Genomic DNA, 25,176 nt, shown 5'->3' on the forward strand with positions numbered 1-25,176 from the left:
TCATATAATTAATATGCATGTAGATTCAAACACATAATGATGCAAAAATCTTTGCTTTTAATATGATAGAGAGATGAAAGACACAGAGAGAGATTAACTTAAATCAATAATCAAAATAAACAATTGCATTAATTCACTTAACCTCAGAATCCATAATGAAATTACAGCAGAATACCCCTAGGAGCTTAGAAACACATAATGAAAGAAAAATGAAAGCAGTGGTGGATGAAAGAATGAATGAAGCTCCCCCTTTTCTGCCTCCCCTAGATCTCTTTATATAGGGCTTGATTGGGCTTGGATTGTGAACATTCAGTTGATAAAATCTTTTATCTTATATCTTCCAAATAACTAAAAGATTTAGATAATTATAACATTATTTGGAAGATATTTTCTGTTAATATTCCCAAATTAAATTAATTCAATAACTGAATTTTATCTTTTACCTTTTCTGATTTTCCAAAATTGCACATAAGCCCTGAAATTCCCCCTATCTGCACTTTAACCCCTTTAGAATTTTTTAAAATTGAATAAGAGTCCTTGCTTGACCAGCTTTGACCAGAGAAGTCTTCTTGAGCAGTTTTGATTGAGAAGGAAACGCAGCCAATGGAAACACGCCACGTGTCAAAACTCTTCCCTCCCAATTAGGGTTTCAGATTGGGGGAATACTCCTTGTTAAGTCTCTAAATTTCCCCATTTTTCTATGTTAATACTCTTCTTTTAGGATGGTTTAGCTTTTAATTTTTTAGAATTAAGGTAGTTTAGAGTAATTAGGATAAAAATAGGTTTTAAATAGAAATAGTGTTAATTTTGTCTTTTTAGTTAAATAAAATAGGTTTTTAAATAATTAGGTGTTTTCTCTTTTACAAAAATATTCAGAAAATTAAAAACAAAATTTCATTCTTTTTAGGCTTTATTTTTCATTTTCTATTACCAGTTTCTTTTTTTATGATGTTGTAGAAATTAATAAAAGTGGGCTGATGCTGAGGAAAATATAATGGGCCAACACTAATTGGAGAGTAGATTTGCACCATTGTGATGATAGCTGGGCCGTAGTAGCTGCCACAAGCCCACGAGGCTGCTGTGAGGGAATGGAATGAAGAGTGTTTTGGGTCGTCTGCAGTGGGCTGAAGAATCAAGTGAAGTTGTGCGTTTTAGTGATCGTGTTTGCTTTGGGGGTCAGTGTTTCGCAAGCCTCATTTTCAATTGCAAGTATCGAGCTAGGGCTCAGGAGCAGAGAAAGAAAACACTCATCCGATCCAGAAGAAGTCGAAGTTGATTCCAAACCTAAGGTTTAAAGCTGGACCCAGAAGTGGAACGTAATGAGAAGATGATCGAAAGGGTTGCTGAGAAGACGCAAGGAGGATCGGAAGCAAAGTTGTTGCATCAGAAAGTTAGTTGGAAAAGTGCTCTCGAAGCTTCTAAAACCGTTATTCGGTTCTTCCCCTTTCTCCTTCTTTCTTTTCTTTTCTGTTTTTGATTTTTCCCTATAAAAGGGGGTTTTGTAACATTGTAAAGAGTGTGTGCACTGGGTGACAGACGGTGTGCTTAGACTAGGTTTTTCGTTCTCTCACCTTAGAGTGGATTTACAGCTTTCATAGAAGTAGATACACTTTTTGCTTTACTGTGGATTCTGTTCTTCGATTCTGGATTTCACTGAGTTGCGAGGGTGACAGGCCGCGATTTTCGGTGATCTCTGGTATCTTGTATTTTGATTTTAGTTTTCAATAAAATTTCTCTGTTTGATGTGTTTCTTTCTACATTCTTCATTGTTATTGTTTCAATTTACTCTTTTGCCAATTTAATTTCCAGTTTTTTTAGTTTAGGATTCTTATCTCTTACCTTTATGTTTCTCGTGCCCAATCCAATTAGCTTCTCTGCACTTTAAGTTTTTGATGTTAGTAGTTGTTGTCTTTGGTTAAAGCTATAATTCTGAGTTAGATATGCATAGGATTTTATGATTGAATGAGAATTACCACCTTAAGTTCTATGAACTAAAAAGACCCCAAAGAGGGTTTGACTTTTCAGAATGTCTTTCTGAGAGTAATTGAGATTCTTTTGTCCAGCCTAATGCATATTTGTCTCTAAATTTTGCTTTTACCTAAAGTTCTTATTTTGTTATTAGGATTTCTAGTATTTCTGATTGATTGGATTTTAGGTTCATTTAGTTTAGATGTTGAATTCCCTTGTTTTCTTTTATTCGTTTCTGATACTTGAAGATTCAAATTCCTTGCATTTAGTTTTTTTGTTTCTTTCCAGGTCATGTATATGATAGTGTGAATTGGTTGATCATATTTTTCATGCATTCAGAGTTTCTGTTTTCTTTGCTTTCATTTACAGGATTCAATTTTACTTCCTTTTGCATATTTTAGTTATATCATTCATAGGTTTAGGTCTTGTTATTGCATTGAGTAGTGGTCATCAGTTTGGGTTTCTCATAAATGGATAGTGTTTCATTGTAGTATAGATACCATTCTAATTCTGTTTTAGTTTCTTTTTAGTTTGTAAGAGTCTTTTAATTGACTTAGCTTGGTCTTGTTAATACATATTACGTTAGTTACCGTAGATATCATGCACTGTTTTCTTTCTCTTTTTGCATTAGTTTTACTTAGATTTTAATTCTTTCAGTTTCAATTTTTTTTTTAGATTTTATTTTTACATTTTATTTTCCCCACCAGTTTTAGATTTTAGTAAATAGTAATTAGGTTTAATTCTATAATTCTAAACTTGATAAGTACCAAGTCCACAGATTGATCCTTGGTTGACCCCTATATTACATTAGTGGGGAAATTTAAGGTTTGTTGACTTTTGTGCGACCAAAAGCCTTTCAACACTCCTGTAGTGCCGCTCCAGAGATGAATATACAAGAGTAGAGTCTCGCCCCTTCTCCTCCATGTCCGCGACTTGCTTTAGGGATTCTAATCCCAGATTTATGCAAATTGATTTCTCTGATTGCAGGTGAAAAATGGATGGTGGTAAATATGCGTTTCTTGTTCGCAAGAACTGACTGTGCATTGTGATGAAGGAAATCGTGATTTCCGATTCCTGGTGCTGTGCGACGAGGTTCGAACATGGAGGTTGCAGCGTGTTGCGATTTGCGATTGGAATTATGGCTTTGCAGGTCTGATTGTGGTTGGTTGAGTTATGCAGGTGGTGGAAATGGTAAGACCGTGGTGGTGCGATGGTGGCGAGATTGAAGTTGGTGAGGGCGCATGGTTGGGGCGTTGTAATGGTCGTTCCTACGGCGGCGGACGCGTGAGGATAGCACTCGAGGAAGATGATGGTGGCCGTGGAAGAAGGTGGCGGTGCGACGAGGATGGTTGCTGGTGGTGTTTTGGGCGTTGATGGAGAAGGCGCGAGAATGTGNTGGTAACNGAAACTTGCAGCGCGACAGNGGNAGCGTCTTCCCNGCGGCTTCACGGNGGCACTNTGNCTGGTCGGCGCGACATGNTGGTTGCGGTGATGCGGCGTAGGGAAGATGGTGGTGGCCGGCGGCTAGGGTTTGGTTGGATTAGGGTTTCTCTGTTAGAGAAGATGGTGATGACGTGGCATGAGGGAGTTAGGTGGCATGTTCTAAGTGGTTGGATCTATTAGTGGTGGATTGCCACGTGGCAAAATCTAATGAAGTCTGACTTAGGAATGGTATGAGGGTGTGTGTATAGTGACTTAGGGGGTGTAGGCGAAAAGGGTTTCTTTTGGCTTAGTGTTGGGCCAGAGGTTTAGAACTGAGGGGTGCATATAGGGAAATCTGGGGGTGCAAGAGTAAAGATTGCCTATTTGGCCCATCTGGACATTATTTATCAAATAAAATCTGATTTTGAGCTTTAAATTTGCAATTTAGACCAATAAAACTCTAACTTCAGCTGCACAAATAAATATTAGAACATCCAAGAATAATTTATGCAATTAAAATCACTTTTTAAGCCTCTTTTAATTCCAACACCCAACAATTCAACTTCACATATATTCACTTTAAATCAACCATTTAAGCACAAATATCTCATCAAAAATTTGAATTTTAAAGCATAAATGTGGGCATAAATATGCACTCATCAACAGTAGCCTCAAATACTTGAGTATTTGGATGAATTTTGAGTGTCACTATTTGATAATTCTGTTAAGTGTTTCTTTTTTTTTTTTCCTTTTTGATACCTTCATATTTTTTTTATGCTACCTTGCCATTTTGTATTGTTGAAGAAGTGATTTATATATTTTTGTTCACGTTATTGTTTATCGTAGGTATACTTCTATGCATTGAATCTTTTTTAACTGCTATTTTATTATTCTACTGTTTCCAATATCCATATTTCCAAAAATATTAAGGTAGGATCCAGATGTGAAGTTGATCCTGGGGCAAAAAGAGGTGTTGTAAAATTTGTTGGTCGGGCATAATCACTGGGTTCTGGTTTCTGGGTTGGAGTACAATATGACAAACCCTTGGGCAAACATGATGGCATGTAATTAGTACAATTTCTACATTTATTTATGATATGCAAATTAGTGGAGTCAATTTCCAATTAACCTATCATCTTAAGTTTTCTTAAGTATTACTTCCACACTTCTCTCAGAATTTTCCTGCGCTATGTTACATGGTTAAAGGAGTACGCTACTTCGAATGTCCTCCATCTCATGGTGGAATAGTTAGACCAGATAAAGTGAAGGTTTGTTTAGAAACACATTGCAATGATATCTTAAATATTGGGATATTTTCCAATGTTAATGTTGGTTCTCTATTCTGATAAAAGTGTTGATTAACACAAATAACAAATTACAAAAAGAATATCAATGGAGAGAAGTTGCTTGATCCCTCCTCAAACCTCAACATCATGAGAAAATTCCTACTAAAAGGTCACATGTTTTACACCAAATAGAATCTATAAAATGCCTAGAAGCATATTATATTATCTACTCATAGTTTTACTTCGATGGACAGATTTTGTTGGTTGTAGATATGTGTTTTACTTCCAGTCATGAATGAATTCTCTTGTTTTTTTTTTGACATGCTGCATGACTCTGTTACGAAACCACCGGAATAGTAATGTTTTGTAAGTAAGCAAATCATACTTTCAATCATTATTTCGTTCCCAGGGCTCAAGCTTCAAATCAACAGTTATGTATTTTATTTAAAGTTATCAAATAAAAACTCAGAGTAACAGTTATTTTTAATTGTGAAAGTGATATGGTATTTTCAGTAAGGATTTGAAATATATATGCGTGTGTATGTAATACTTTTCTCGTGAAACAGATCTGTTGCTTGAATTTATTATTTTAGAATATAATTTAATTTTACTCTTAAGAATGTGTTAATGTAAAAAATTACAAGAATTGATAATATGCTAATAATAAAATAGTTAGCAAAAAGAATTATTCATTTACATACTAATTATAAAAAAACTAATATTCTATGCAATGGTTTAAATATACTTCATGAATTATATTATGAACAATTATTAAATTTATACTTTTTTTATTTCATCTCAAATATTTTTTAGGCTTATTTGGTTATTTAAGTTAAGAGTAGTAGCCATAACTTACTGAATATATTAGTAAAAGAAAAGACTAAAGTGACATACCGGAAAACTCTAGAAAATTCATAAGTATTTTTTTTTTCAATTTATTTATTGTACTATTTGTTGTTTTTATTATTTTCGATTGCTTCAATTTTTTTTCGTTTTAAGTTGAAAGCTGTAGCTGCTGCACTTTGGTAGTTTCACTCAATTTTCTGCAAAATATTCTATAAGTAAGTGTTCCACAACATGCATTGGATCTCTTAGTGTTCTTTTCACTGAATTTGCATGTTAGCAATGGTGGCTACTGGTAGTGTGAATAGAGTTTAACTCAACTTAATTCATCTAACTTAACTTAATTCATCTAACTAAAGTAAGTAATTATGTTTACTTACTTTAGTTAGACCTTATCAATAATAAGGTTGAGTTATGAATTTACTTTGACTCTTTTGATAGATTTGTACTCTTAGTTTCAGTTCATTGGCACAAAACATTAATATGAACCGAAGTTGGATAAATTCTAAACGAACAACCGAAGAATATGAGAGAGGAGTGGAACAATTTATTGAATTTGCTACGAGGAATGTAATAGATAATAATGGAAGATTTTATTGTCCATGTGTGAATTGCTTGAACGAGCGAAGACTACCCACTGCAGTAATACGAGAGCATGTTTTGTGTGATGGGTTCCTAAAGAGCTACACCAAGTGGACATGGCATGGTGAATTAGTAGAAGTGCCAATAGCAAATGTGTCTCAAACTGAAACAGAAGAACTGGATTTCGTTATGGAAGATGGTTTGGAGCAAATGATTCGTGATGTTGGAGATGATGCCTTTGCACGATCACATATGTATGAAACTTTGTGTAGTGATGCAGAAATGCCTTTGTATTGGGGGTGCATTAAGTACACTCGATTGTCGGCAATATTAAAACTCTTTAACGTGAAGGCAATAAATGGGTGGACTGATAAGAGTTTCACCGAATTGCTTGAGTTAGTGAGTGACATTCTTCCTGAAGGTAACACGATGCCAACATCTAATTATGATGCGAAGAAGATATTATGTCCAATGGGTATGAAGTATAAAAAGATTCATGCTTGTCCGAACGATTGTGTGTTGTACAGGAAGGAATATGAAAAGTTACATCAATGTCCACATTGTGGGTTATCAAGATACAAGCAAAAAGATAGTGACTTCGAAGATGATGTGAGGAAGGGTGTTCCAGCAAAGGTGTTGTGGTATCTTCCTATAATTCCAAGGTTTAAAAGATTATTTGCTAAAGTCAAAGATGCAAAACTCATTAGATGGCATGTAGATGAACGTAAAAGAGATGGTCAAATAAGGCATCCAGCTGATTGTAGTCAATGGCAGACAATAGATTCAATGTTTCCATATTTTGGAAATGATCCAAGAAACCTTAGGCTTGGACTTGCTACAGATGGAATGAACCCGTACGGTAACCTGAGTAGTAGACATAGCTCATGGCCTGTCATGTTAGTGATCTACAACTTACCTCCTTGGTTGTGCATGAAACGTAAATACGTCATGTTATCTTTGATGGTTTCTGGTCCACGACAACCAGGAAACGACATTGATGTTTATTTAAGCCCGTTATTTGAAGATTTGAAAATGTTGTGGGAGGAAGGCGTTGATGTGTTTGACGGGTACACAGGCTCCACTTTTAAGTTGCATGCCATGTTATTTTGTACAATCAATGACTTTCCAACATATGGTAATTTGAGTGGGTATAGCACAAAGGGTCACAAAGCATGCCCTATATGTGAAGAAGGCACATGTCACCATCAACTTAAGCATGGAAAGAAAACAGTTTACATTGGACATCGAAGATTTCTTAGTGTAAACCATCCTTTTCGTAAATTAAAAAAAACATTTATTGGATGTCAAGAAAATGAAATAGCTCCAACACCTTTAAGTGGATTAGAAGTATATGAACGTGTAAAGGACATCAATGTTGTGCTTGGCAAGACAGAAAAGCAAGCCACAACAACAAACATATGGAAGAAAAGATCAATCTTCTTTGATCTCCCATATTGGAAGATGCTTGATGTGAGACATTGTATAGATGTCATGCATGTAGAGAAAAATGTGTGTGACAGTATTATTGGAACACTCCTTAACATTCAAGGCAAGACAAAAGATGGCATGAAGAGTCGCTTGGACTTGGTTGAAATGGGAATAAGAGAACAATTAGCTCCACAATCTCATGGCAAAAGAACATATTTGCCTTCGTCATGTCACACATTATCTAAACAAGAAAAAAGAAGTTTCTGTGAGTTTTTACGTGGTGTGAAAGTTCTGCATGGTTACTCTTCCAATGTGAAACGACTTGTATATATGAAATATTTGAAATTACTTGGGTTAAAATCTCATGATTTTCATGTTTTAATGCAACAACTCCTACCAGTGGCGATTCGGGGAATATTGCCTAACAATAATAGATATGCATTAACTAGATTGTGCTTCTTTTTTAATGCCATTTGTAGTAAAGTTTTTGAGCCTGCATGGTTGGATCATTTGGAGAATGAGGCTAATGTTATATTGTGTGATTTGGAGATGTATTTCCCTCCATCATTTTTTGATATCATGGTTCACTTGATTGTACATTTAGTAAGGGAAATTAGACTTTGTGGACCTGTGTTCTTGCGATGGATGTACCTAATTGAGCGATACATGAAGATATTGAAAGGGTACGTCAAGAACCAATATCATCCTGAAGCATCAATTGTTGAAAGATATATTGCAGAGGAAGCTATTGAGTTTTGTACAGAATACATATCAGAAATTGAAGTTATAGGGGTACCTAAAACTCGCCACAATGGAAGAATTGCTGGTAAAGGTATTCAAAGTGCAAAAGTGGTGACATTGGCACAACATGAAGTTATCCAAGCACATTTTTATATCTTGAATAACACTGATATTGTCCAACCCTACCTAAGTGCTCACAAAGACATAGTAAAGAGAGATAATCCACGGATGCCTGAGAAGTGATTGATTAGTGAGCATAACAAGACTTTCTTAAAGTGGTTCAAAGAAAAAGTTCAAAATGATAATACAAGTTGTGATACATTGAAATGGTTAGCATGTGAGCCAAACTTTGATGTTATATGTTGGAGTGGATATGATATTAATAATTGTTCATTTTATACAAAATCCGAAGATGATAAAAGTACTATGCAAAATAGTGGAGTTATGGTTGTGGCTGAATCAATGCATTTTTCTAGCTCAAAGGATAAACATCCTATTATGGCTTCAATGTGTTACTTTGGTGTAATTGAAGATATATGGATGATTGATTATACAAGTTTCAGAGTTCCTGTATTTAAATGTAAATGGGTTGATAGTAATAATGGTGTTAAAACTGATGATTTGGGTTTGACCTTGGTTGATTTACATAAGGCCAAATATACAGATGAGCCATTCATCATGGCATCTCAAGCAAAACAAGTTTTTTATGTCAATGATCCTTCTAACAAACAATGGTCAATTGTTCTCCAAGGAAGAACCACACATGGTACTCATCCAAATGACGATTCAACACTTGATATTTATGAGACACCATCTTTCTCCACAAATATACCGACATTAGATGTTGATACTGAAGTTGATGATGTCCATGCCACACGTGATGACCATCACGAAGGGTTATGGGAGAATATTCCAACATAATATCACGAAGGGTCTATTAAACTTTATGGATTTAGGCCACTTGTTATCTCTCATTCATCCTTCCCAGTAACCAATGTTTCTGCTTTCTTTTCCTTGCTTTGCTATCTCACCAGCTTTTGTGCATTTTATTACTTATTTGTTTATAACGTTGGTTTAGCTGAAATCTCTATCTTATGCCTACTTNTCTACCTCATCATTTCCATATTTTATGCACTTAATTTTTGGTTCAACTTGCAGTACCATAAAGCGTTTCTGGTCTTTTAGCCAGGTCTTATATTTAATTCACACATGCCACAAATATAACAATCAACAATACTAGCCAAGCCTTATTCTCACCGAATACTTTCAGCTATATGGATTATAAGGGTCTAATTTCAAAATTATGGAGATTATAAGGGTCTAAAACCTTAGCTAGTGGTGCCTTAAAGAAATTTAAACGAGCCTTGAAAGCAAATGATTTATTTGCAACCAAATTTAAATGAAAGATATCATTAATGCTTTTTCCATGAGGTGAAGATTGGATAAAAGGCTAAACTAGTGAGAGAAGTGGTTGATGCAAGCTTGAAAAGTTTGTGAAAAAATGAGTGAAGATAATATTATTCTATATATATATATATATATATATATAAATATAGCAAAGAGTGTTTATTGAGTGTTTGACATGGAAAAGGAAAACGAGAAGATACTAATAAAGGCGATTGGAAGCAGCAGGAAAGTTTGATTTTGAAGATATGGAAAAATATTGAATTTGTTATTAATTTCATACATTAACTTTACTTTTCTTTTCCAAAATTTTTCCTTTTGCTCATGAATCATTCTCTATTTAAGCTTCTTCTTTGTTTAAGCTTCCATTCTCTGTTTAAGCTTCTTCTTTGTTTAACCTTTTACAATGAGATAAGAATACTAATTTACATTATATCTAATATCTTTAAACATCTTATGTTCATTATGTACACATGTATACTTGAATAATTTCTCCTTGTGTTGTTGTTCTGCTCACTGGGAAAACTGCTAGATAATTTCCACTAATAGTTGTTCTGCTGATACATTTACATGTACACAGATTGGAGCTTAAGATTATGGCTGATCCATCTACACCTCCACCATCACAAAATGAGGAAAAAAGTCAATCGTCTACCCAACCCAAGCGTAGACGTGCTACTAGGCTCAAAGACTTGACTATTAGTCGTAGTGGTGATCAAAGATTGCCCATTCAATTTGATATGAGTACAGGAAAAGTTCTTGGAGACAGCCGCGTAAGATTCACTAGCTTTGTTGCCTTACTTGGTAGAAGTAAGGTTAGTATTCTTATTGACAAGTGGGACCATGTTCCTGAAGAAGTGAAGAACCAAATATGGCAAACTATCATGGTATGAAAATCTTAACTTCCACAATTATTAGCAAAATTGTAAATCTAACATTCATGTACCTATTATGTAGCTAACATATGATGTCCCAAACACCAAGTTGTTGAGAACTAAATGGATATCATATGCTGGGCAACGATAGAGGTGTTTCAAGACTGACCTTACTAGTCGGTATATTTATGGTAAGTTAAGTCACAAGAATCCTTGTAAGATTTATCAGTTCCTTGATGAGGAAACATGGCAGGCTTTTCGAGACAAACGATTAGACCCTACGTTTCAGGTAAATTGAATGTTTTATTTATCATTTCATATTCATTATTTTGTTTGATAATTTCTTATTAATTGTTTATATGACATGTTTGAAATAGGAAAAGAGAAAAGCTGCACAGGACACAGTGAAAAAAAATCTCCACCCACATAGATTGTCTCGTGGGGGATATCATAGGTTAGAGGAGATTATGATCCGTGAGGCCTCTTCCTCAGCTACCAATGATCAGTCAGATTTGAGTTTGATTTCTCCACCTCCACGTCATGAGAAATGGAAGAGAGCTCGCACTAAGCCATCAGGAGAATACACTTTTGAAGAAACTCGACTTGTGTCGGAGAGGATTGTTAGTAACCCATTCCAAGCCTAATTTTAATTTAAAAATGTATAGTAACTCATTCTGAAAATACTTTATTTTTATAGGATGGCTTAGTGTAAAAGAGCTCTCAAGGTTCCTTCACTCAACAAGGCAGAGATGACATATTAGCTACTGCCATTGGACGTCCTGAGAAGCCAGGATCTGTTCGTGGTGTTGGAGGAGGGATAGACATCAAACAATTCTTTGGTGGTACTAGTCGAAGGGTTACTTTAGCACAACTTACTGAATCTGATAAGAAGGTGCTAAGAAATGAGTTTAAGAAAGAGTTGTTCCCAGAATTGAGAGATGAATTATTGTCAGAAATCAAATATGAGATAGCATCCTTAGGATTGACTATTCAAGGTCCACCAAAGGGGGCTCCCCCGATTGGTGCTAGCACAAAGGGGAGTTATCCTCTTCCTGAGGAATCAGGGGATGGTGTTGATGTCCCTGTTGATTGTGACGCCCGGGCACTGACGAGGGCGGGGAGTGATCGCCGGTGCAAGAAGCATGGTGCAGGGGGCACGGACAAGGAGCGGCTCCTGGCAGGCTTCGAGTGGAAGGGAAACATGGACGAATCGAACATACACCGAAATGAGAGGGATCTGGAGACTGTATAGGTATGGGACTATACAGTTGAAAGATAGCTTAAAGGAATTGATTTGGCTACCCATATCACCAAAATGCATTTACTTTTCAGAATCCTGACCCATAAGAACTTCATGGTTAAGCGTGCTTAGCCTGGAGAAATTCTGGGATGGGTGACCTTCTGGGAAGTTTTCCCGGAAAGTGTGCGAGTGAGGACAAAGCACACTGGAAAGTCTCGTGGTGATGTGTGGGGGCAGTCAACAGTCCCTGTAAGTTGCCGGGGCGTTACATTGATTGTGAGTTGTATGTTGATGATCCCCCCGGGCATTTGGTGGCCTTAGGTAAATTCAATTCATTTCTTCATTTTCTCTATGTATAGAGCAGATTGTGTTTTGTTCATGTAGTTTTTTAGTTGTGTTAGAACTTAACTATTATGCAAGTCTGAAATTAAAGGGTGACAAGTCATGCTCTCCACTTATTTTTAACAATCACTTAGACTAATAGTTCCCCATTTCAATCACCTTATAGGTTCCTCTTCTTGATTCACCTTTCCTTCTGGGAAAGTATGCAGCTGCCATGAGAAATAAGAAGCATTTTATGCAGAAATACAAACATGGTTGAAATTAAGGTCACCTAGCAGAGGTTAAGTGTTGTAAAATCAATTTTTCTTACCTTTAGACTCTCATTTTCCACTGTTAGAAATATGGGATTACCTTGCATAAGGCACAACCTCTCCTAGTCATTCCAATCCAAGCATAATACCTAGGAAGATTATATGTGTAGTGAACTGTTCAAGTATATCAAATCTTTTTCTAATAAATAGAACCACTAGACAGTTGCATATTTATGGCAGATAAGGTGCTATAATTATAAGTATATGTATCCAAATAAAAAAGTATATCATTTGAATTCATAACTTTAGTTTTAGATATGCATCTGCTGCACAATTTTTCAAGTATTAATTACGTGATAATTTGGGTTTGAAAATGCTTTCAGAAGAACACGTACTCAAAACTCAGGATGCTTAAGCTTATTTATGTACATGCAGGAAATTAATTATGGAGTAAAGTAAATAATGTTCCATGACCCACTACTAATTATGAACTTAGACAAAAATTAGCAATTATAAAAGATATTACTATTAATGTAATTGCTTTTAGCTGTGAAGTATTTATTTTATCTCCAAGAGCCTACAAAAGGCAAGGGGACAAAAAGATTTTTTATGACGGCAACCCTAGCGCGGCTGACGGCTAGGGTTTCTTCTGGCTTGAGGGCTGTGACCCAGGCCCAATCTGGGACAGGCCCAATATGGGAACAATAAGGCACAATCTGGGCTGGGAAGATCCAATGAGGGAGATCCATTTTTTTTGGGAATTTTTTTTTTGGTTATTGGATCTGGATATGGATTTAAGCATATCAGTTTTTTTTTAACGTGCCGACCCAAATCTTGTGCAAAATGCTGATCCAATTTTTGGATCATTAGATTTGGATTAAAATATAAGAGAATAAAGTAATATTAATAATTAATTATGAATAAATAATTGTGAAATTAATTATTAATTAAGGATAAATAAAAGTAAAATTAATAATTAATTAGGAATAAATAAAATTCAATTTTTGGTCTTGTTTATAATTTTTTAAATGAGCTATTGATAATTGAGATATCACCAAAGTGAGTCTTCCTTATATTGATGGGGCATTGTGTGTCTTGAGATGGGATAAACCATTATTTGAATATATTTATATAATTATTGATTTTACGATGTGAGCTTAATTCTTTTGTTTCTCTTGTATAAAATACAGTTACTATAGCTTCTATATCTACCAACTTAAATTCAGTTCCGGTCCTCAACGGTACAAATTTTAAGGATTGGAAAGAAAACATAGAGATAATTCTTGGCTGCATGGATCTTGACCTTGCGTTAAGGATTGAGAAACCTCTTTCCCTTAAGGACTCAAGCACCTCTGACGAGAGGAGAGAATATGAGAAGTGGGATCGCTCAAATCGCATGTGTTTGATGGTCATTAAGCGCGGCATTCCAGAAGTCTATAGAGGTACGGTATCTGAAGAAATTACAAGTGCTAAAGATTTCCTTGCTGAGATTGAAAAGCACTTTCTGAAAAGTGAAAAGGCGGAAGCGAGTGCACTTCTTCAAAGCTTGACTTCCATGAGGTATCAAGGCAATGGAAATGTGAGAGAGTACATTATGGAAATGTCTAATATTGCTTCAAAGCTTCAGGCGCTGAAACTTGAGTTGCAAGAAGACTTGCTTGTACATTTTATTTTAAACTCTCTTCCTATACAGTTTGGACAATTTAAGGTTTCTTATAACTGTCCGAAGGAGAAATGGTCTCTTAACGAGCTCATTTCATATTGTGTTCAAGAAGAGGAGAGACTGAAGCAAGAAAGGACTGAAAGTGCTCACTTAACCAGTGCCTCTAATGACAAGGGCAAAAGAAAGAAAACTGAGAATCTTAATGATGACGCTTCTAAAGGTCCATTACAAAAGAAACAGAAACAATTTAATAAATGTTTCTTTTGTAATAAAGTTGGACACATGAAGAAGGAATGCACAAAATATCATGCTTGGCATGCAAAGAAAGGATTGCCTAAGCTATCATAGTGATGGAAGTGAAGAATGTTTTAGATTATTATTTTGTATTGGTTTTCTAATTTTGTTTTTGAAAGACATATTGTACAGGCGAAATTTGATTTCATTTGTTTATTTGAACAAACTTTGTTATTTATGTTACTTTTGGAAATAATGAATTCAAATTTTGTTTTATTCAAGTTTTGTTGAAACCAATTCACTTTTGGCAAATAATAATCAACATATTCTTCATACGGTGACTTCCTATTATGAATCCTTAAATATGAAATTGCATGATATTAAGCATAATTTTTTAGGATATTGAGTTTGGGGGAAGATTAAAGTTTAGAGGAAGAATCGTTAAAAGTTATCTGATTCATAAAGTTCAAAACCTCTAGTAAGTTAAGAACCTCTATAAGAACAAACTCAAGATCCTCATAAACATGTGCTTCACGAAGGGGGATTCTCTAGTTGCTAAGGGAGACAAGTTTAGTCTCAAATTAATGCCCAAAAGGAAATTAAGAAGTCTCTAATGTATGTCCAAGTATGTATGCATCCGGATATAGCATACACTGTTAAGGTTNTANGCANATATTTAAGTTATTCATGAATGGATTTTTGGAAAGCAGCCAATAAAGTTATGAATTTTTCAAGAGAACAAAAGTTTATAAGCTCACGTATAGAAGGTCAGACCAGTAAGAGATCATCAAGTATTCTAACAATTTTGTAGTATGCCAAGATAGTTTAAGATCCACTTCAGGTTACATTTTCATGCTAGTTGGTGGTGTAGTTTCTTGGCCTATTACCAAGCAAACTCTTATGGCTTTATCCACTATGATTGCAGAATTTGTAACAACTTATTAGGCATCAAATTAAGGTATATGGTTGATTTATGTCACAGGGCTGCGTATTCTGAAAGGAATTGAAAGACCAATCAGGTTATACTTTGACATCAAATCAGTCCTTAAATGAAGAGTACAAAGTGGATGGATTTCCATAGAACACTTAGGGACAAACTCCTTGATAATATATCCTCTTAATAAGGCAATTACACTCAAGGTCTTTCATGAGCATATATTGCTTGTATGGGTGTTTTTTTACAGTTTGAGGAATCTTTGGTTTAGTGGGAGTTAGTCATCTTTGTGTGTTTGTGTTCTATGTTTTGGTTTTCATGTATGCATACATTTTGGTTTATTTTTCGGATATTACACTTTGTACACTAAGGTTATTGTATTGATCTCATTGAGATAAAGTAAGGACCAGTTGAAAATAGACGTGTACAGATCACATTCACGTAACTTTTCATGCTACACATTTCATGATGTATCCATGTCATTTGATTCTGTCAGCATTAATGATCACTGTTGGTTTGGTTGCAATTATTGCAATTAAAACTGCTTTGGTTCTACATGCGGATATAATCAATGGACGGGACTTTGGGATATACTCAAGGTATATAATGGCAATTTTGAGCTCATAAAGTCTGACACATTTGTAAGGATTTATATGGATATATATATATATATTTATGACCAGTGGGAGATTGTTAGCAATTTGGGTCACTTGTATATATATAAGTAATCATTAAATGTGTTAGGGCCATTATATTATATTAGCCAATTTTATAAAGTGATCTAATTGAGATAAATATGGCTAAGGGTATATTTGTCATGAAAGGTATATTGTGTAGAGACCAGCAATAATTATAATTTGTTAAAGGGGCCAAATTATAATTATTGAAACTAAAGAATATTAACCGCCAGAGGTTATTTAAGGGGTCATGGTCCCCATCTGTGAGCACAATGATTCATTCTTGTTTCTTTCTCTTTATCCCCATCAGAAGAGAAAATCTAGAGGGAAGAGGGAAGATCATAGACTACTAATTCAAGTTGATCAGAAGAATAAATTCAGGTTCATTAATCATTAATTCCCAATGTCTTCAGGTATGCTTCTTTGGGAACTGCTTTATTGCTCTTTAATTGATATCTGTCAATCATAAAATCTAACACATGTTGCTTTTCCTTGCTAAGTGCACGAGAGACATGCCATGAGTTGAAGTTCGTGGTCTGCTTTGTTGAGATTGTTGACAACAAGATATCTATATCATTCTGATTTTTAATGATAACAACACATTACTTAATAATACACGTATGTTGTTGTTGTGTTACATGTTCTTATGCTGACTATTTGATATATCTGTTGAACATGTTTATGTGCTATATTGCTATCTGAATGCATACTTATTGAGCTGGTACATGTTACATCATATCTGGTTGCATTACACAAGTTTTAAAGCATGAAAATCACAAGTACTTTTGTGAACTTATAACTGTGTGACAAAGCTGCAGTAAAGTCGACTTCATTATTAAATGAATCGACTATGCTAAAGTCTTTGTACAGATTTTGAGAATTATTACTTTGTGAGATTTTGAGAAGGAAGAATTTCAATTTGCTTTGACATGTCGAAGTCGACTGTGTGCACCACACATTCGACTGCATCCAGCCACAAAAAGGAATGCAAAGGGTCGACCAAAATCATCCAGAATCAAAACTGAAATGGACATTAGGGAACAAGCACACCCACGAAATTGCTCATACTGTAAAACCCCTGGCCACACAAGAAATCATTATCCTCACAATCCAGGCATTAGAGGGTCCACATCCCATTTGGGGAGTGATTAGTTAATTAGTACTTTTAATGTTTGATGTAGTCATAATGTCCATTGTGTTTCAGATATTGTTATGCAAGACAGTTATGTTAAAATAAAATAAAATATTTCATTCACTGATGTCAATCACTTCGTCCTCTATTAAAGTTAATTATTGTGTCTTTTGTCAAAAAATGATAAAATTGACCCAAAATAGACCAAAAATCATCATGGGGAGTATTGTTCATCCAGGTGGAGACTATAATTCAAGTTTATGTACAAATGAATCTTTTTGTCCTGGTAATCGATTACAGGGGTCTTGTAATCGATTACCAAAGAAAAAATGGTCATTTGTACAAAAACTTGAACTATACTCCCCACTTGGATTAACAACGCTCCCTAACTTTGTTTTTCTGACCTTTGATGGTTGTTTTGTTCTTAACTTTCTCCACCGAACTCCAAATGGGTTGATTCTTATTTTGTTGGAATCTAGACTCAAAGAGCTTTCAAATGGCTACTAACTCATAATTTTTAGACCGCCGTACTCGCTGCAGTTAATTTCCCAAAAAAACATTTTTCTAAGCTTTCTAAATGAGTTTACTTTCAACCTATTGTTTCATGTTTCTTATTTTAGATGGGTGAGTGAGTTTAAGGGTCATGGGTGGTGTTTAGTGCACCAATGAACACATTAGGCCATTGAATGGTTAGGTAAAAAGATCATTTAGGTGCTTTCATGTAAGTTAGATGAGCTCCATAAGCATTGCTGGTCATTTTCTGCCCTGGCAATCAATTACAGGGGTCTTGTAATCGATTGCAAGAAGAAAAATGGTCATTTGTACAAAAACTTGAACTATACTCCCCATCTGGATGACTAGCGCTCCCCAACTTTGTTTTTCTAACCTTTGCTGCTCGTTTTGTTCTTAACTTTCTCCATCGAACTCCAAATGAGTTGATTCTTGTTTTGTTGGAATCTAGACACAAAGAGCTTTCAAATGACTACTAACTCATAATTTTTAGACCGCTATACTCGATGGAGTTAATTTCCAAAAAAAAAAAACGTTTTTCTAAGTTTCCTAAATAAGTTATTGTTTCATGTTTCTTATTTTAGATGAGTGAGTGAGTTTAATGGTTATGGGTGGTGTCTAGTGCACCAATGAACACATTAGGCCATTAAATTATTGAAAAGAAAAGTCATTTAGGTACTTTTTTATAAATACTTAAAAAATAAAAGTCTTAAAAATAATATTCAAATATAAAATTTTAACCTAAGATTACTAAAAAAAAATAACTTAGAATTCGGTTTCCCAGAATCCGAATTCTAACCTAATATTATGAAAAAAACTGTATAATTCAGAATTCGATTTCTGAGAAACCGAATTCTAACCTAACAACAAAGTTTGCTATTTATGTAAATAAAACGCACAGTATGCTATCTTGGTAAATGTAAAAGGAATTTGTGCTATGTTAAAAAAAAATCGATAAACTTTTATGTGCTGTTACATATAAAATAATTGTAAGCATTACACATTCTTAAAAATGACAAGTCTCACATGTATTGGAACGAACGTGTGAAAATAGTTACAATCATCCATACACGACTGTAAATCATTTTGTAATTTTAGATTACTAGGTTTTTTTTTTCTTTTTTTTTCTTTTTTTTATTTCCATCAAGTTTTTCCTCGATTCTTTTTATATCAATACGTGATGTCCTTCAAGATTACGTGAACAACAATCAAATAAATTAATATATATATATATTCTAAAGATATGTTTGAAACTAATAATTATAAATTTATTAACTTATGTTAATAACAAATTTAAATTAATAGTAATATTTTAGAATACAATTTATTTTTAATGTTAATAATAATAATTTTTATCAATTGTTAAATTATTATTTCTTTAAATTTATTATATAAATAAAATTTTATGAAAAAAATATAACTAATGATAATATCATAAATTTACCAATAATAATAATAATAATAATAATAATAATAATAATGAATTTAAAAAATTCAAATCTTTTATTAAACTTTTCTACTAATATATTCATTAATATCTAAAATTATTAATGCCGATTTATAAATATATTATTTTTATTTGATTTTTGTTAATACATCTTCTTCTTCTTCTTCTTATTATTATTATTTTAAAAAATATTTAAGAATATATATTAGAATTCTACTCACTTAATCGAATTCGGATCTTCTATTCTGACAGCCATAACAAAAAAGGAAAGAAGAAAAACTCAATTCAATAATAAAAAAATACTTGAACTGGGTAAATAAAGTGGGAATGAATTAGATTGTGTGATAAAAAAAAGTTATTGAAAAGAAAACAAACCCGAAACTCATTTCATATTTTTTATTTCAGTAAAACAAGTGTTCTATAAAGGATGTATTACATAATACTTTACATTCAAATATAATTAATTAATTTTACACTTACTAAAAAGTCAATACAAACGTTGTTTTGACTAGAAAAAAAATCTATGAAAATAAAATCACAATTACATGAAGAATAATTAAGAAATTATACCATTAATCAAGAAAATTAATTGTATTTATTAATTAATTTATATTTAAATTGATCATTCACAATTGTTTATTTTAATTTAAAATAGAGTATTAAGGTAACTCTTCCGTAAATCTATTCTAATTAAATTAATTTAAAATAAAGGAGCATAGTCGAAAATGTTGTTTCCGACTAAAATAATAAAAACAAAAGTAGATTAACAAACAGGTGACTCTAAAATAGAAAGGCATTAATGACAGAATCAATTTTTGTTTTCAGCTCAATTATCTAAACACCACCTTGTTAAAACGTATTTACCACAATTTAATGCAACAAATCCCTCTCTAAATCCACGGCACTCGGATCAGTTGAAACGGAGTTATCAAACGTCGACCTCCCCGTGCGCATTACGCACCGCGTGTACTTTACTCGTAACGCCACTCGTTTTCAAAACAGCATCAAGTTTAAATGGAATAAAAAACCATTTTTAAATTTTTAAATTAAAAAATAAAATAAGCAAATTTCTTAATTTCCCCTCCAATTTCATCTCCTCTTGTTGTCTCTTCTTGTTTTTTTCTCTCTCTTCCTCCGCAGCTAAGCTTCAGCTTGGAGGGTCCATGGTCCACTTTCTGGATCTCACCGTCACCGCTACCGCCACCGTCACACCTTCTCAATGCTCTTTCAATCTCTCCTCTTCCCCGTGACTCACTGGCTCGGGAAGATACCTCTTCCTTCCCAACCTTCTCGTTTCGATCTCGATTCTGCCTGAGATTCTTCTCTCTCTGTTCCCGAGTTTTAGGGTTTTGTCGAAGACCGGGTAGCACGCGCGAACACGACGTCGTTTCGTTTGAACGCGACGCATGATGCCGGGGCACCGCTCGAAGTCGGAGAAGCACGACGGAGGCGAGAAGCAGCTCCGGCGGGACCCCTACGAGGTCCTTGGCGTCTCGCGCAACTCCACGGATCAGGAAATCAAAACCGCTTACCGAAAAATGGCGCTCAAGTGCGTTTCGAATCCCCTCTCGTGGTGTTGCTCTGGTTTTTTGAATTTGTGTTGTTTAGTTTGAGTGTGTTGAGAATGAAGATAGTAGTGGAGCCGCTGCTGTTATTATATATTGCATTAGGATTTTTGGATATTGATAATTATGTGCGTGAAACGTGCTCTTCTTCCTTAAATCGGTCATCTAGATGATGCTAATGTTACTTAAGAAAAAAATACGTTTTATTTTAATTCTCAGAATCTCTTGATTGAAGACGCGGCTGTAGCCACTTTGGTCTAGACTTTGACAAAGCTGCCGAACCCCTTGCTAAATCTTGGTCATACTCTTTTTAATATATATGTGTATGAGTGTGTCTGTGTGTGTAATATTGTTTTCAAGGTTTTATTGAAAGGTGTGTGATCACGGTTTCGGCTAAATCGTTGCAATTGCAGCTGCATCGGCTTCATTTTTCTGCAATTTTCCACAATTTCCTTCAATATCAAGGATTGTGATGAAATGGTGACCACCCAGTTTATAACCTGGATTGTAGAGTAGATGATTGGTGAAAGTAGTCTTCTGAGCTTTCCTTTTGTGGTTGATATTATTTATGCTTAATTGTATGAAGATACATAAAAGGTCGTTTTATACTTTTATTTGTTGCGGAAATTATTATGGTGTTGAATCAATTTTAGATGGTACAGTTCATATTCGTTGCAAAAAGGAAAGAAAAAAAAGGCCATTAAAAATCATAAAGTAGAGCTCTGGAAAAGATTCATTTGATTACAGGCGGAGAACCTGAATGTTTTTTGTTTTTCATACTTGCTAATTGTTCCTATTGATAAGGTCAAATAATCCTTTACAAATAATGTAGGAACGAAGCCTCTGAATCACTGATCATGTCATCATGCATCTGATACAAAGCCCCTAACAGCTTCCAGTAAAATTTTATGTATCAAAGGTGTTTTCCTAGAATTATATGGAATGAACTTCTCCATAAGGACTTCTTGGAGAGAAAAATAAGAATAAAAAATGAAATTGCCTAAGTTAAAATTAGCTTATGTACAAGTTAAAAATTATGAATTTAGAGAAGTCATATGAGAGAGCTTCAACAAACTAGCTTATGAAAAAACTAATTTTAACTTTTGGAGAAACTCATTTCACTTTTTCTTCTTATTTTCCTTTCCTAGAAGTCCTTATAGAAAAATTTGTCCAAACAAAGTATACTTTCTGGTGTACATAGTTACTCTAATTGACTGTTCTTCCTCCCTGTCTTACTTTCATCTAAAGCTCCGGCAGGTATGGTTAATGTATTAATTGGCTAAATCAATTTCATTTCAGATATCATCCGGACAAGAATGCAAATGATCCTAAAGCAGCTGATATGTTTAAAGAGGTTACCTTTTCTTATAATATCCTCTCAGATCCTGACAAACGGCGTCAATATGACTCGGCTGGCTTTGAGGTTATAGAAGATTTCTTACTATTTCGAATCATTTAAGACTTTAGGATGGTCATTGTTTATTCTGATTTGCGTTTTTCATTGCTTATTGAAGATTCCAATTCTGTCCCAAATTTGTTTCCAAACCTTATTGCTGAAAAAATTGTTTCAAATCTCTTACCATGGATCATCTGATATGAACTGTCATGTCTATGTATAGGCTGTTGAATCAGACAACCAAGAGTTGGAGTTAGATCTTTCAAGTTTGGGGGCTGTCAATACAATGTTTGCAGCGCTTTTTAGGTACCAAGATTGAATGTGCTTCTCTGCCTCTTCACTCGCAATTTCTTTTCTTTGTTGAATGCTTAGAACATTGCTACATATTTCTTTTTGTTTTTTAACTTTTCCCTCCTTTTCATCATCTATTTTCTTCATGAATGACAGTAAACTTGGTGTGCCAATTAAGACGACTGTATCTGCATCTGTTTTGGAAGAGGCACTCAATGGTTTAGTGACCATTCGTCCACTTCCATTAGGTCATTATGTATCTAAAAGGGTGAGCTGCCTATTATTTTAATTCATTGATCCCTTTTTAGTCATAGTTTTCTTACATTTGTTCTTGTTTTGGTGGTTTCATCTTACAGGTTGAGAAGCAATGTGCACACTTCTATTCAGTTACAATAACAGAAGAGGAAGCACGAGCTGGATTTGTTTGTCGAGTTCAGTCATCAGACAAAAGCAAGTTCAAGGTTGGAATTTCATCTCTCTCATTCAAGAAATATTGAGCAAGTGTAATGCTCAATCAGACAACATTAAGATCTTTATTTGTGCCTTATGGAAACTGGTTTCTACACAAGAGGTCTCTATCTCTTTCTTGTAAGATTAGTGTGTGGGATTGGGTGTTCCCAATGCAACTGCAAGACTAACAGTTAGCTTTTTTTAATTTAGTGTGCATATTAGGGAGCTTAGGTTACTTGAGATTCTAAATGCTCTCAATTAGCAAGGTGATTGATTCTATTTTGCTGCAATGATTTGCTCTTGGGGAAATTTGACCTTGAACTCTTACAAAAAGTTGAATTATCCCTTGGGTGTGTAATTTATTTTTGTGCGCCACTGTTACAGTTTGAAAAGTATTCTCTTCTCCTCTTATGTTGTAAAACAATTATATGTGTGTTTATACTAATGTTCTAGATGATTTTCAAATAATTTTAATATTTAAAAAAATTATTATGTTTAATTGATGAATGAGATCTCTTTGTATGGCGTTTGATACCTTGATTATCTTTCCACAGTTACTATATTTTGATCAGGAAGACAATGGTGGTTTAAGTCTTGCACTCCAGGTATTATACATCTTGTGTGTGTTTATGAAACACAATGCTTGTATTTTTCTCTGAGGAATTAATTATTTCTGGTGTAATGGTTATTCGTTGGATTTCAATGGCTCTTGGGGAATTATTTCATCGTCATACTTTTTTTTCTCTTTTGTATTTTGACTTTTGAGCATTCCGTGACATTAGTACATTACTAATTGTTGTTGTAGGAAGACAGTGCAAAAACAGGGAAGGTTACCTCTGCTGGGATGTTTTTTCTTGGGTTTCCAGTTTACCGATTGGACCAAACAATGAACTCTGTGAGTGGCAACTTTCTCAAGATAGTATTTAATTTAAATTTAGTCTATCCATTTTCATTTTAAAAAAAAATTGGCTGTTGAATTATTTCTCTATAGATAGCTGCTGCTAAGGATCCAGATACATCGTTTTTCAGAAAGCTGGATGGGTTTCAGCCTTGTGAATTAAATGAATTGAAGGCTGGTACCCATGTATTTGCTGTTTATGGTAAATGCCTACTTTTATACCCAGTGAGCCAGTGCTGCTTGTTATGTTGGTTACTGTAATTTTTGCCACATGAATTGATCGTCAAATTTCTTCTAGGTGACAACTTTTTCAAAAGTGCAAATTATACAATAGAAGCCCTATGTGCTGCACCTTTTAGTGAAGAAAAAGAAAATTTAAGAAGTATAGAAGCTCAAATCTTGTCTAAAAGGGCCGAAATATCAAAGTTTGAGGCAGAATATCGAGAGGTGGGCACTTGATCTGTATGGCTATAATTATATTACTTTTCGTCAAATCTCATGCTGGGTCTTTGTAGGTTCTGGCTCAATTCTCAGAGATGACAAGTAGATATGCACATGAAATTCAATCAGTGAGTTATTATTTTACAACGGTTTTTGTGCAGCATTCCCCCGACCCCCTCTATGGGGCAAAAATTCATCAAAAATGGAAAGCACTGAAGTTTTGCTACTTATTCCTTTGCAGATTGACGAGCTACTGAAGCATAGGAATGAAATACATGCATCATACACTATTACTCCCTTTAAACGGAGTACAAGTAAGAGCAGAAGTAAAAGTTCTTCCAAGGAAAACAAAGAAGATGGCCAAACAAGAGAGAAGAGGAGTACAAGAGACCGGCCAAAGAAGAAGAAATGGTATAACATCCACTTAAGAGTCGATAAGAGAAAGGCTTGCTAAGGTGAGAATTAGAAAATTAAGAATTCCACTGTAAAACTATAATCAGTTGATCTGGATCCTTTTGATTGTTTAGCACTCGTACAAGTTAAAGAAGAAGCCCTTGACAAAGCAATATAAAATGTTGTTGGAAGGTTTTCAGTCTATCACTCAAGCTTGTCAGGGATGACAACAACTCATTGTTTATGTATAAATCCATTTCCCCTTTCCTTTTATTTCTCTCTATGTAGCTCATCTTAAGAATTCGTACTTGTAAATTGTTTGATTTATTGATGAAGCATGATTAACTCTCTGCGGGTTGTAATTTTGTTTACAAGTAATGGCAAATCATTGGAGGATAGGGTCGTGTATTTTCTTGCTTAATGGTATTTTCAATCTTGTAATTTTTAATATCTGGAATTAAGCGGAGTTTAGTTATTTCGGCATAGCTTTTGAGTTATATAAAATATTATATCTATCAATTTTAGATTTTTATTTTACTTCGCTAATTCGCATGATTTGGATTCTTTCTTAGAACCTTAATTTTTGCTGGAAATTATGATTACCAGTGCAATAATTGGCAGCTGGGATTGTGTATTTTATTATTAGATTTATTGATGGCCTTTAATCTTGGTGGACGGGTGACAAGCTGGAGTTTTGGTGGTTTGATCTCGTTAGTTATTTAATACCCTAATGATGTCTTCAGGAGACAATTTACAGCTAATG

General features: G+C 34.3%; 2 protein-coding genes across 4 annotated transcripts; both read left to right on the top strand.

Moving 5' to 3' along the window:
- Positions 1-6,002: 6,002 nt before the first annotated feature.
- Positions 6,003-8,513, top strand: LOC106754688. Its single transcript, XM_014636743.1, has one exon. It carries the CDS (start codon positions 6,003-6,005, stop codon positions 8,511-8,513), a length of 2,511 nt encoding a protein of 836 aa, XP_014492229.1.
- An 11,539-nt stretch (positions 8,514-20,052) lies between these two features.
- Positions 20,053-24,888, top strand: LOC106754702 (chaperone protein dnaJ 16). 3 transcript variants are annotated; one of them, XM_014636760.2, is made up of 12 exons: positions 20,053-20,528; positions 21,844-21,967; positions 22,164-22,246; positions 22,388-22,499; positions 22,588-22,692; positions 23,236-23,286; positions 23,487-23,576; positions 23,673-23,781; positions 23,878-24,026; positions 24,095-24,148; positions 24,262-24,475; positions 24,548-24,888. In XM_014636760.2, exons 1-11 carry the CDS (start codon positions 20,386-20,388, stop codon positions 24,472-24,474), a joined length of 1,233 nt encoding a protein of 410 aa, XP_014492246.1. In that variant the 5' UTR covers positions 20,053-20,385; the 3' UTR covers position 24,475; positions 24,548-24,888. The 3 variants fall into 3 exon arrangements, with proteins under 3 accessions (XP_014492246.1, XP_014492245.1, XP_022633760.1); XM_022778039.1 differs by adding an exon at positions 21,377-21,463 and having other exon boundaries at positions 20,392-20,528; positions 24,262-24,888; XM_014636759.2 differs by having other exon boundaries at positions 24,262-24,888.
- The last annotated feature ends 288 nt before the right edge of the window (positions 24,889-25,176 follow it).

The sequence above is a fragment of the Vigna radiata genome, unplaced genomic scaffold (assembly GCF_000741045.1).
Source record: "Vigna radiata var. radiata cultivar VC1973A unplaced genomic scaffold, Vradiata_ver6 scaffold_207, whole genome shotgun sequence".
Classification (NCBI taxonomy): domain Eukaryota; kingdom Viridiplantae; phylum Streptophyta; class Magnoliopsida; order Fabales; family Fabaceae; genus Vigna; species Vigna radiata.